The sequence below is a fragment of the Erythrolamprus reginae genome, chromosome 3, assembly GCF_031021105.1.
Source record: "Erythrolamprus reginae isolate rEryReg1 chromosome 3, rEryReg1.hap1, whole genome shotgun sequence".
NCBI lineage: Eukaryota > Metazoa > Chordata > Lepidosauria > Squamata > Dipsadidae > Erythrolamprus > Erythrolamprus reginae.
The window spans coordinates 97,448,060-97,461,448 of record NC_091952.1 but is presented as its reverse complement, the minus strand read 5'-3'; the positions used below and the strand labels follow the sequence as shown (position 1 = coordinate 97,461,448).

Here is a 13,389-nt window from a genome sequence, read left to right as displayed (position 1 = left end):
CCTATGGCCAAAACTGTATACTATCTTACATGGTAAGAGAAAATATGTTATATATTAACATAAATGTCAATTTGAATTATTAATATGATACTACAATCTATTAAAATTAACATTTCTTTAAATAAATTCATATGACATTAGTACAAACTATTACAAGTTACTCCAGTATCCCAGAACCAGCCTCTTGACAATAATTATCAACATACATAATAATTATTGTCAAGAGGCTGGTTCTGGGATACTGGAGTAACTTGTAATAGTTTGTACTAATGTCATATGAATTTATTTAAAGAAATGTTAATTTATGTTTGGGGGGGGTTGACTTAATGTTGATCCAAAATACAACCCCCCCAAACATAAATCTACTATAAATTTTAATAAATTTGTTATTTGTAGATAGTTGCACTAATTATGACTTTAAATATTATGACTTTCAGAATATTTGCATACCCAATTAACAACCAGTTTAAGAATTAACTGAGTCAGAACTACCTCAAAGTAAAAACACGAACATATGAAATCTAGCTCTTGGTGAGAGTACCTATACAAGTTTCTTGACAGGATGAAAAAAGTTATTTGATAGTCTACACCCCTGAAATTCTTGGGAGATCCTCTGTCTATGTTCTAACAGCCAGTCTCATTTATCTTCTGAGAATAGCCAATATTGGCCAGGTACTGCGGAGAGGGGTGGCATAAAAATCTAATTTTTTTATTATTATTATTATTATTATTATTATTATTATTATTATTATTATTATTATTATTATTATTATTATTACTACTACTACTACTACTACTACTACTACTACTACTCTACTACTACTACTACAACTCCCATCTATAAGGCAGCTCAAAGCAATCTAACGTAAAAGTAGTGTTTACCTTATCTTGACGAAATTTAAGAAGCAGGCCACGTTGTTTCTTCCGGATAGGTGGCATTTTATCATCTTCTCCTTTATCTCGCAAACGTCTAAAAATAAGTAGCAAAATAAATAAATTTCTTCCACTTCTGCATATTTTCCCTCATTTTTTTTCTTTTGGTCTTATCTCAATGTCAGTAAGTGCATAAAGAAATTTGGAAGATATTCAACATTTGTTTAAAAAACTTAGATGTGGATGAGATAATTACATACATGATAGCATATTTAGGGCATGTCAAATTTTTCAACTTTCAATTTCCAAACATATGGGGTGCTTAAAAGTTGTGACATGCTTTGGGGATTGTAAAAATGTTTTGGTTACTTTAATATAAATTTCATGTGCTTGGTAAGTAACTACATAAATATAATAACTTTTTAACATTTTATGTGTTTCATATATTATAGAAAAAGTATAAATAATCAAAGAAGCAAAACCGCATTTGAATGATCTTTTTAAAAAGATTAAGATTAAGATTTAAGATTAAGATTTATTAGATTTGTATGCCGCCCCTCTCCGAAGACTCGGGGCGGCTCACAACAATAATACAATACATAGAATACAAATCCAATAAAATTAAAAAACGAGATTTAAAACCCATAGATATTAAAAGCAATCATACTGCACAATCACACCATTCTCATATATTACACTCAGGAAAAAAGGTGGTGGTGGGGGAAGAGATAGTTATTCCCCCCATGCCTGGCAACATCGATAAGTCTTCTACATCTTGCGGAAGGCGGGAAGGGTAGGGGCAATTCGAATCTCCAGGGGGAGTTGATTCCCCTGGGTCCCACCAAACGGCATTGTTTAGTCGACGGGACCCGGAGAAGGCCAACTCTGTGGGACCTGATTGGCCATTGGGATTCGTGCGGCAGAAGGCGGTCCCTGAGGTATTCTGGTCCGATGCCATGTAGGGCTTTATAGGTCATTACCAACACTTTGAATTGTGACCGGAAACTGATCGGCAACCAGTGCAGAAAATAGATTTCATTTCAGAAAATATTCTTATTATGATGTAATTTACAGTATAAAGTCATAAATGCAAATTTGGGGGTGGGTATGAATATAAACTGAACAAAATTAAAGACATTGTGATCATATTAAAATTGCAGGGAACTTCCTTTGCTTGCTATCTCTTTCATAGCATTCATGAAACATTTGCAATAAGAATTTAGCATAAATCAAAAAAGTCTTAGGATGGGTAAAACTCTTATGTTTACATCGCAGTTTCCAGCTTTACCTTTTCTTGTGTTCCAGCCAAGCTAGTTCAGCTTTAGTCTTCTCTTTCAGTGCCTTTTCACGTAATCGGAGAAGTGAACACTGGTGAGCAGCGCGCATTTCTTCTTCTCTCATGTATTGCCGTACCATGTCCATTGTAAATTTAGAAAAACTGTTCTGCCCTCCTGAAAATGGCAGGTTTAGTTCCTGATAAAAAAATAAAAATAAAATAAAGTTTCCCCAGAATTCACAATCCCTTTACTGGGGACAAACTGCTGATGTTCCAAAATATTGATGTACTTTTATATTAATCATTACCAGATTTCCACTTTTGTTATAAAGAAATACTGTTTTCTACAATGCAGATACATGACTATTTTATGTATAAGGTATGCTCACTTATTCATTTAATAAATTTATATGTAAGAATATGAAAATGAGTAACTTGAGACAAGCAGCAACAGAATAACAGACAAGAGGTTGAAGTTGCAGTTAAGGTGGAAGAGGAAAGGGAACCATAATTTTCTAGGTACAAAGGTATTCCAGCATCTTCCTAGTGCACCTGGGTAGAATCCCATGATTAACACCTATGTGTTGCATATTTATAATAATATCTGACACGGGCTTTCTAAGAAGACCACAAGCAGCAGCTGGCCTCCTGTAATTCTGTCTTTATAAAATTTCTTTGGCAAAATGATGCATCTAAATTAGGTTTTAATACAGCTACTACCACATTCATAAATCAAACTTCCAAAGATTTCTATAAATCCACCTCAATCATAGATACTCATTTTTAAAAACTTTCTTCATGAATTATGCCCATTATTTATTAAATTATTCCCTCTGCATTCCAGGAGATCATTCTTTTCATTCTCCATGAAAATATTTATGGGTGGAAAACCAATACATGTGCAACATGTTGAATCTTTGACAGACAACATAATGATGAACCTTTGCAGATAGTTTAGACCCAGTGGTCAGATTAGTGCAAAGAATGTCAGATAATGTCACCTTCAGTGAGCAACTAGGGGACAGACCTATGTACAGTGATACCTCGTCTTACAAACGCCTCATCATACAAACTTTTCGAGATACAAACCCAGGGTTTAAGATTTTTTTGCCTCTTCTTACAAACTATTTTCACTTTACAAACCCACCGCCGCCACTGGAATGCCCCACCTCCAGACTTCCGTTGCCAGCAAACTACCCATTTTTGCGCTGCTGGGATTTCCCCTGAGGCTCCCATCCATGGGAAACCCCACCTCTGGACTTCCATGTTTTTGTGATGCTGCAGAGGAATCCCAGCAGGAGAATCCCAGCAGTGCAAAAACGGGCGCTTCGCTGGCAACGGAAGTTTGGAGGTGGGGTTTCCCAGTGAGGAGAGCCTCAGTGAAATCGCAGCATCGCAAAAACACAGAGGTCCAGAGGTGGGGTTTCCCATGGAGGGGAGCCTCAGGGGAATCCCAGCAGCGCAAAAACGGGCATTTCGGCTGGCAAAAGGAGTGAATTTTGGGCTTGCACGCATTAATCGCTTTTCCATTGATTCCTATGGGAAACATTGTTTCATCTTACAAACTTTTCACCTTAAGAACCTCGTCCCGGAACCAATTAAGTTTGTAAGACAAGGTATCACTGTATTTATTTCTGTTTATTGCCTCATTTTTTATGATAAATGTTCTTCTAAGAGCAGTTACACATATACTGTATAATTTGTAACAAATTTAAAACAGCTAAAACAACTAAAACATATGCATTAACAAAATTACTACACAATCAATTGGCAATTGGAAAACAGGCCTATACATTTTTTTAAGATTCCAAAAAATGAACAGCTACAGCCTATTGAAATCTTGCCTTAATAGGTGACAAGGTAGACTTTTCAGGAAAAGCTTCCTCATCAGAATAAACTTGGTTATTTCGCTTCTTCAGATTGAGCCGGCGGTGGCTCTCAGAAGGCAACAAAGTCCGGAATGATTGCTCTTCAATCTCATCTTCTGTCATAGACTCATCAAATTTTAGGGAATATTCTGTGGCAATAGAAGTGGAATCTGAAAAGATACAATACAAGAAGGGGGAAAAAAATAAGAAATTCATTACAGAACAAAAAATGTTACAAAATAAGATTATGTTGCAAAAATTGAATGAGTAAATACTGACTGACTGAACTATCAAAATTCCTGATCTTATTATGAAAACAATAAACATATGCACAGACTCTTTTGATGACTATTACATAACTTTTGATGACTATTACATGTCTCCCTTTGAGAGACATGTTTTAGGAATATGCAACAAGTATGTATAGGTAGCCCATGAATTGCAACCTTACCTGAAATCCTACATTCCATCCCTTTGCGATGTGGGTTGTAAAGTGTGATATCACCTAACCTTATTGCTTAGCAACAATAATCCCAGCAGACCTGGTTCTTGTAACCCAGAGATCACCTGGGTTGTTAAGAGAGGACTTCATATGTCTGGAGCTCTAGGTAAGCAAGCTGATGGATGAGACCTGTTGGAAGGTGAGTGGGTGCTATGGGTGAGTGCTACTGGCCAGCGGGAGCTGCAGGGGCTATAAATGGGTATTAAAGGAGTCATTCAATTCTAATACATAAATATATAAACGTCCTGCTAAAAGGAGTCAGAACATTAAATGTTAGGAAAGTTCTTTCCAAAATACTTTTTCTTCTTAGAAGGGATAGCAGGAAAAAAAACAGGCTATGAACTAAACTTGCCCTCTTTCAACTTGTATGTCTTGGGTAATGAAATAAACTTTACTATTCCTCAATAATAGCTCTTACAGGAATCTACTGAAAACTAAGTGCAGTGATTGTATTAGAATAGAATAGAATAGAATAGAATTTTTATTGGCCAAGTGTGATTGGACACACAAGGAATTTGTCTTGGTGCATATGCTCTCAACGTACATAAAATAAAATATACATTTGTCAAGAATCATGTGATACAACACTTAATGATTGTCATAGGGGTCAAATAAGCAATGAAGAAGCAATATTAATAAAAATCTTCGGATATAAGCAACAAGTTACAGTCATACAGTCAACATGGGAGGAAAAGGGTGATAGGAATGATTTCCTGTTTCTTAGAAATACCAGAGAAAGCAATCAAAAGAATTCTGAACATGTTTTTCACAGCATTCATACATGTATGCATGCTTGAGATTAAATTTATGATTTTTTTCTTTAAAATGATGACTAGAAGAAGAAGAGGAACAGTTATCCCGCCAATAGTTCTAAGAGTAAGGATGATGAAAGCAATAGCAAACCAGGATAATCTGGTGGTGATACTGTCAGACTGAAAGTTCTACAGAAACCAACAGATGGTTGCTCAAAAACAAACCTATAAAAAATCAGGATGGTGAGAATGGGTTGGGAATTATTTTTATATTATTACCATGAAACCCTTCAGCAAAACCATTGACACAGTGGAAAGAACACAGTTATGAAGCAAAAATTGAATCAGCATTGCGTTGTTTAAATACTGATCTGGAAACTAACCTCTCTCATCATTAATGGATGGGATACTGTTATTGTGCAGTGAATCATTGATTGCTGTAGGAGCTTCCTCCTCAATGGAGCTGTTTGGTTTTTCACGATGAGAAAGTTTCTTGGTTTCCTTAGGAGATGGACTTTCCTGCTCACTGCTGCTACTACTACATTATGAAAAGACATACAGGAGTCCTGAATTAATACTGATGTAATGCACAGAATGAATTTGCATAGCTTCATGTTGTGTGCCAGTTGAACCCATTCCTGGATCCAGGGGCTGCTCAAAGTCCCTCATGCACTAGTCACCTCCCCTTTGGGCTTCTGCAACATATTCAATATAGGGCTATCCTTGAAATGTATTTGGAAACTTCAATTGATGGAGAATGCAGCAGCATGGTCAGTTGTGTGCATGTCCTTAGAAGGGAATACATTACACTTGTGCTCCTCAAGCTGCACTGGTTGCCATTCTTTTGGCTCCATTTCAAAGTACTGTGTTTTTACCTTTAAAACCCTTCATGGCATGGGACCAGGTTATTAGAGGGTACATTTTCATAATTACATCTGCCCATCCCATAAGGTATGGCTGAGAAGTCATGCTATGAGCCCAACTGCTACGGATTTATATTTGATAGATCCCAGGAAAAAGATCCTCTCTGCTGTGGTATGCACTTTGTGGAATCTATCCCTCCTCTGAAATGACATTAGCTTTATTGTTTTCAACATTTTGCAGGTCTCTCACTGTATTATCAGGCCTGCAGGTTCCAGGGAACCAGCGTGATTTTGTGATGACTTCCTTACTGTGGTTAATAACATCCACCCCCTTCTGTATTTTAGTATAGTATGTTTAAATTGTGATTGTTTTATATATACTTATTGATTTATTTAATAAAGTACTATACTGTATACTGCCCTAAATCACTTTCTTGTGAGATTGGCAGTTATATAAATACGATAAAATAAAAAATAATGAATTGAAAAATATGCACTTGCATTGTGTACTCTTTACACACTTCTCCCCTAGGAATTCATTTTCACATTAGAGTATGAAATTAAAATTAAATATTTTAAAAATCCAGGGTCCCAACATTTTTACGAGAAGCAGAATCAACTTCTTCAGTAACTTAATAATGGCGAATGTTTTCAGTCCTGGAGAGCTAGCTATAATGGCTAACATATATAGCTGATGGAATATATTCACACTGGTGGCTCAAACTATTTTTAGGAGAACTGTAAAGTGCATTGAACAACAAAATTCCTCAAGCACATAGCAGCTTTTGCAAAATTTTAATTTGCTCCTGATACTTCATGCCTGAAAAGTCAGAAGTAGGAGTCTCCCTACTTTTAGGGCTTGGTTAAGTGTATTAGGAATTTTGAAAAAATGTCAATGTTTGCTATTGAGGGAGCCAATTTGCAAAATAGATTCTGTAAGGGGTGCAAGCAGCCAGAATGACCATCTCTTGAAGTGAAAACTGATATTTGACCTTCTTAAAAAATGTACTTGTGCAAAAAGATTAAGAGAGCATGCAGAGATGTACTAGGAATCTAGAACTCTCACTCATTTTCAAGATCATCCTCTTCAAATTACTTCATTAACCTTGTAAACCTCACCACTCAAAACTGACTCACTCTGCAATCCACAAAACAAGAACCTTCAATTTGCCTACTAGTCATCACCAAACTATGCTTAAATTTCATGCAGTTTTTAAAAACTTGTTAAGACTAATAGCTCAAGAGAAAGTCATTTCAAATATCTAATCAATGCTTTAGCAACAGTCTGCTGAAGTCTGTCTTTATTAAACATACGCAGCAGATTTAAAAGCTGAAAATGCTACCTCAAGTTTGATATAGATTATTTCAACCGTACCTTATTAGAATTATTCTGATACAGTTCTGCTATTCTCAAATTGTTCTAAATTCAAACAGATCCATTTTAACTCAGAACAAATGTCAATAGGATTCAGTTTGAGCTTAGACAAGTTGTAATGTTTCCTGCAAAGTCAAAAAACTGTTCCATTCAAGTCTAGAAATGGGGTACTTCAAGTCCAAAATATTTCATATTCAAAACTTTCTGCATACTATTTTTCAGAAACTTATTTTCTCAATTAGCTAGTATTTCTATTTATATATTATTATTTTTAAACTCTGCATACTGTCACAAATCTTTTTATTTGACAGCCCCATAAATCTAATGAATTAAGGTCATTATTTATAAATATAGCAATTGATTTAATAATATTTTGAGCTAGTTTGGAATTCACAAAGAGAGATATAGATTATTGAAAATGCTACCTGAAAATACTACCTGAGAGAAAGAAAACCTTAACCTAGCCATCATTTCCTGCATTAAATAAACCAAACCATCTTACTTGGTTGAATTTATACTTGATATATAATGTTTATATATCTTTTTTAAAATTAGAAAATATATATAGTGATTATAAATCTTGTGTCTCACCTCTGATCATGTGCTTTTGATCTTGATGATTCTGAATAGCTATCAAATGCATGCAAATAATGATGTTGTGAGTCATTTGTCTCCTCTCTACCTGATGGCACGGTGCCTGAATCTGCTTTTCTATTAAAGAAAACAGGAACATTTGAATTATTTTTAAAATCACAACAGTGTTTGCAATTGACTGACAAATAACTGAATACAAATGAAATGTAATAAAGTAAATGGCAATGGCAATTTTCAATGCAGTATATTTGTACAAGAATGAGTTTTCATTGTTACTCTATCTATTAAGTATAGGAAAGCAAGGGAAAAATGCACATTGTTCTGTGCTACTTTTTTCTCACAACAGATGAGGTACTTGATAGGAGAAGGAAGAGAGCCTGTGAAATGGATCTAAATTGGTTGAAAAAACTAAAAGGCCTTTATTTTCAAAACCAATATTTGGGGTGGAGGGAAACCAGGCAAGTATGCCCCTTTAAATCAAATCTTAATCTGTAGTTAATTTTCCCTACACACTTGAACTTTCTATGACTGAGGTCTTCCTACAGGCCTATAATAAGTCAGTCAGTGGAATTATCAAGGAAATCTATTGTTTACAGATGGTTTGATGAGCTTTCCTTACTGAAATACCTTCATTAAAAGTATTACAGTCCCAAATTAAGTTCCTATACAGTGATCCCTCTATTATCGCGAGGGTTCCGTTCCAAGACCCCTCGCGATAATCGATTTTTCGCGATGTAGGGTTGCGGAAGTAAAAACACCATCTGCGCATGCGCGCCCTTTTTTCTATGGCCGCGCATGCGTAGATGGTGGAGTTTGCGTTCCCCGCCGCCCATGCAAAGGGGAAACCCCGATTCGGCTCCTTGCTGCTGCTGCGCTACCGAGCAGATCAGCTGCTGGGCGGCCGAAGGAACCTTCCCTGAGTCTTCCCGGCCGCCCACGCAAAGGGGAAACACCGGCTCCTCGCTGATGCCCGCCGCTTGCCCGCCTGCCAGCAAGAGGGGGAAGACCCAGGGAAGGTTCCTTCGGCCGCCCAGCAGCTGATCTGCTCGGCGCAGCAGCAGCGAGCAGACGAAGATCGGGGTTTCCCAGCCGCCCACGCAAAGGGGAAACCCCGGCTCCTCGCTGATGCCCCCGCTCGCCCGCCCGCCGCCCGCCAGCAAGAGGGGGAGAGATAGAGAAAGAGAGAGAAGGAAAGAAAGAGATGAGAGAGGGAGGAAGAGAGTGTGAGAGAGGAAGAAGCAAGATAGAGAAAGAGAGAGTGAAAGAAAGATGAGAAAGGAAGGAAGAGAGTGACGTCATCGGGTGGAAAAATCGCGATATAGCATTTCGCGAAGATCGAGATCGCGAAACTCGAGGGATCACTGTATAAGATACCTGTTCGTATCGTGAAGCTTTAATTGCTTTGTGAACGCTGAAGTGTGCTTCCGTTCTTGGTCAAATAATGTAGTAGCTGGAACTGCAGTAGTACCAACTGCATCAGAGATCTGGAAACGTGCACGTTCTGTCATCTAATAAAAAGCAGAGCAAAATACAGCTTTCAAATGCATCCATGAACTTATGAGTTACAGTGTAAAGATCCACAGAAAATAACTCACTTCACGTATCTGACGAGCAGTATCTGCAGTCAACAGGGCAGTCTCCAGCTGATGAGTTGCAATCTTAGATGTGGTCTCCTGTAGAGTCTCAGCTGCCTCCTGGTGTGACTGGGCCAACTGATGTAAGGATTCGGCATGGGCCTATACATGGTGATACAAGTTTACTTTAAACTTAAAAGTGAATCTGTGCTTTGACCTTAACCTGAACATGAAATTCTTCCTCTGCCTTAGGGGAGGGATTGTTACCTTAATAACAAAATTTATTTCATATTACTGATAGGAAATGTAATTTTAAATCAGTTTTTATAAATGAAGAATATGAATTCCCACATGGAAGGAAGGTGTTCTTTAAGTATTTTTGGTTCTAAGCTGGTAAGTGATTCAAAAACAAGTAAAATTCATCAAGCTGTAATTCTGATTCTTGAACAAGGGAAGTTCTAATCATTTAGATAAATACTGGAAAAATATACCACATTGTGAAAAAATGCTTTTGCTAATCACTAATGCTCACTAACTTTAACTAGCATTAACTCACATTAACTAAGTATCATTAACACAATGCTCCAATATATCAATATACCGCTTATCATTTTGAACTACCATCCACTGCCATTGCCAGTCATTTCTCTATGGAAAAGGATTCTTTTTTAAAAAAGCTGTTTAAAATGCTACATTACCTGAGCTGCTTTTTGTTTTGCCTCTTCCAGATTCCTTTGATTTTCCAACAACTCTTGCTCTGCCTTGAGCTTTAGAAGAGCCAAATCTCTTTCATGCCTCTGCTGCTGGGTCTACAGGTGAACATTTACTTTATGTTTATTCACTTACATTCTTCCTTTTTACAGAATTATGCAAAAGGGTTGTACAATTTTCCATAATTTAAAAACAATAATGGCTTATTAAGTTAATTCTAAATGGTTTTAATTTAGTAGTTGTAATGTATGTTATTTAATTATAAAATATAATGAAATAATTATAATATAATTTGCTTTAATATTTCAGCATCTGCTCCTGCTTTAATACATTTTAGTACCAATTTCATAGTGAATAATCTATGTAATTAATTGGATTTATATAGCTGCCCATCTCACAGTAGTAACTCTGGATTGTTGTAAAATGCAAAATACAAATTAAAATACAAAATCCACAGTATGCAACCACTGATCTTTAAAGATAAAACAGAAAAGATTTTACACTTACATACATGCATACATACATATAATTAGTATGCCAGGCATATTTGAAAATTGTACTCTTTCCCCCCCCAAAATAAGACCCTATCTTATATTATTATGAACAATCTTTTTTAAGGAAAATTAGATTTCAAGAATACAATTACTGGAATAAAGATCCCAGAATTTTTGTTGCTTTAGAAACTATCAATGTCTAACTTGGGTACTACTGAAATAAAATTCTCCCAGACTGTAAGTCTTCTAATCCTCTGCAGAGATACTTTACAGTGAGTGCCAAAACCAATTAAAGCAAAAAATAACAACTTTTGGTTATTTTTTACTGTTATTAATAGAAACTTTTTGTATATAAAGTGAAAGGTTTGAGAACTGAAATTTCAAAGAGATCAAAGAACTGAAAATACATACTAAGTATTTGAAGGGATTTCAGGTTCATTAATCTTACCTTTAATATTAGAGCCAGAGAAACACTTTCCTGCTGTGCAAGTGATATCCCTCGCACACGTTCTATATCAGAGATTTGGTGCACCGACTCTTCAATAGTGCTTAGGTAGTTAAGTTCTGCAGACAAACGATGCTGGAGACCAGCTGGTGAGAAGCGCATGGAACCTATAAAATCAGTACACAACTTAGTAAACAACGACATGCATATGCTCATATCCCTCTATATAAAATATATAAAATATAGCACATTCTATACATTTTTTCCATTCTTTGCCAGCTCACCGTTCAGAATATTGGCTCCAGTCCTATTGTTTCCAATACTTAAGTCAGAGAAGGCAGGATTTAGATTAGATCCAGAAGCTACATTTCTAGAAGAATTTATGGAAGATCTATGTTTTTCTGCTGTATTTTCTACAGGATCCATTTTTTTCTGTAGGTTTGGAGACTGAGGAGAGCTTATGGTCCTTGGTGATCTAACTTTATCTGGGAGACTGAACAAACAAAAATTATTTAGAAAAAGTATAAAGTTGCAGTTTAAAATTATACCTTAAAAGTATTTTCTGTTCAAAAAAGAATTAGTGATAATAAAATTGCAAACTAAATTGGTGCCTTTTCATCAGTAGGATATATTTTCATACATTGGGACAGAATGAGAAAACGTATGTCAAATATGTTTGGCTATTGTTTCCAGCTCTACAACCAATATATTTTATATTAAAAAGAATAAAACCTTTGAAACTACCTTAGTTGATTTTCAAGAGAATTGGACAGCTATACACAAAAGGGCTAAATACACCCCTTTTCACATTATTTCACTTTAAAAATATACCTAAAATAAACTACAAAGATCAGTATGTGTACAATTAGTATGCATTTATTACAATAGCATGTATTATTGTTTAACTGTTTAATAAATATAGATTGTTAAATCTAAATTTGCTTTTTACCCAACTAGACCAATTTTAGAAAATGTGTTTTGCTCTTAGCATATTATTCATATAAATAAAAAAGTGAGGGGAAATAGTTACAATTTGATATTGACAATTGTTTTCTCTCTCATATCACTCAACAGAACCTAGTACCAGGGTTTATTTCCAGTAATTATTCTAAGAACTAATTATTCTGAACTAAGTCAGAATTCAGAGATATTTGAAATAGCTTTCTCTTCAAAATTCAAATTGTCATATTTTGTTGTTTTTATAAGCTATTAAAAATGAATTATTTTCATAAAGTCTTTGATGTATGAGCGGACATTATCTTTTAAACATTGGTTATATTAGATTTCTTTTATTATATTATTTTATGATTTCTACAGGGGATGATTTATCATTTGTATTGATGGATGTTGTAAACTTCAAAAATGTTTTTAATTGCAAGTGGACAAATCCTGATCAATCAACAAATAAATGCAGAATTCTACACGTTTCAGTGGAAGCTGTATTAAACTTATGTGACCATTTTGAAAACTGACATAAGGAACGGAAATATAGATGAGTTATGTTCTAAAAACATTGGTTCCTACTCTCTATATAAATATATCAATATAACAGTAATATGTTGTTGTACTACTACAATACTTTACCTGAATTATGCTAAACAATTTAAAATCAGAGTTTGGTAACAGTATTTTACCTCATTAATGAGTGACCAGATAATTCCTCTAAAGTACTGTCAGAATCTAGGTTCACTTCTTGTTCTCTGTTAGACGCTGTATTATTAGGTAGTAAGTGTTTTGCTTGCTCCAAACCAGAGTCTGACCCTAGGGATGCTTTGCTTTTTTCCCCGAGAGAAGCATTTGGAAATCCATTTGATTCGGTCCCTGTAATGTATTATAAAAAAACATGTTTAAAAATGAATACAAAAAATAAGAATTCCACCACCAACAGATTGAATTTGAAAATTAAGGGAGACTAGGATAGATCTATTTTGGCCTCATCAGCTAGCCATACCCACTGGGACTTGAACCTGCAACCTTTGCCTTGTAAGGCAGAGAATTATCCTCTAGGCTACAGTATCCAATCCCTTCAGCTCTGCACCAGGTATGTATGTATGTATGTATG

General features: G+C 35.5%; 1 protein-coding gene across 6 annotated transcripts in view; it reads right to left on the bottom strand.

Annotated features, from left to right (window-relative positions):
• Positions 1–13,389, bottom strand: part of CEP350 (centrosomal protein 350) — a 115,418-nt gene that overhangs the window by 44,889 nt on the left and 57,140 nt on the right. For all 6 annotated transcript variants that reach the window (XM_070746270.1, XM_070746269.1, XM_070746274.1 and 3 more), the window contains 11 exons: positions 12,962–13,148; positions 11,612–11,820; positions 11,331–11,494; positions 10,376–10,486; positions 9,699–9,839; positions 9,478–9,611; positions 8,101–8,220; positions 5,655–5,809; positions 3,994–4,187; positions 2,162–2,346; positions 883–970 (listed from right to left, as the gene is read on the bottom strand). In XM_070746270.1, coding sequence (XP_070602371.1) covers positions 883–970; positions 2,162–2,346; positions 3,994–4,187; positions 5,655–5,809; positions 8,101–8,220; positions 9,478–9,611; positions 9,699–9,839; positions 10,376–10,486; positions 11,331–11,494; positions 11,612–11,820; positions 12,962–13,148 — 1,688 coding nt within the window. The remainder of the gene's footprint in view (positions 1–882; positions 971–2,161; positions 2,347–3,993; positions 4,188–5,654; positions 5,810–8,100; positions 8,221–9,477; positions 9,612–9,698; positions 9,840–10,375; positions 10,487–11,330; positions 11,495–11,611; positions 11,821–12,961; positions 13,149–13,389) is intronic.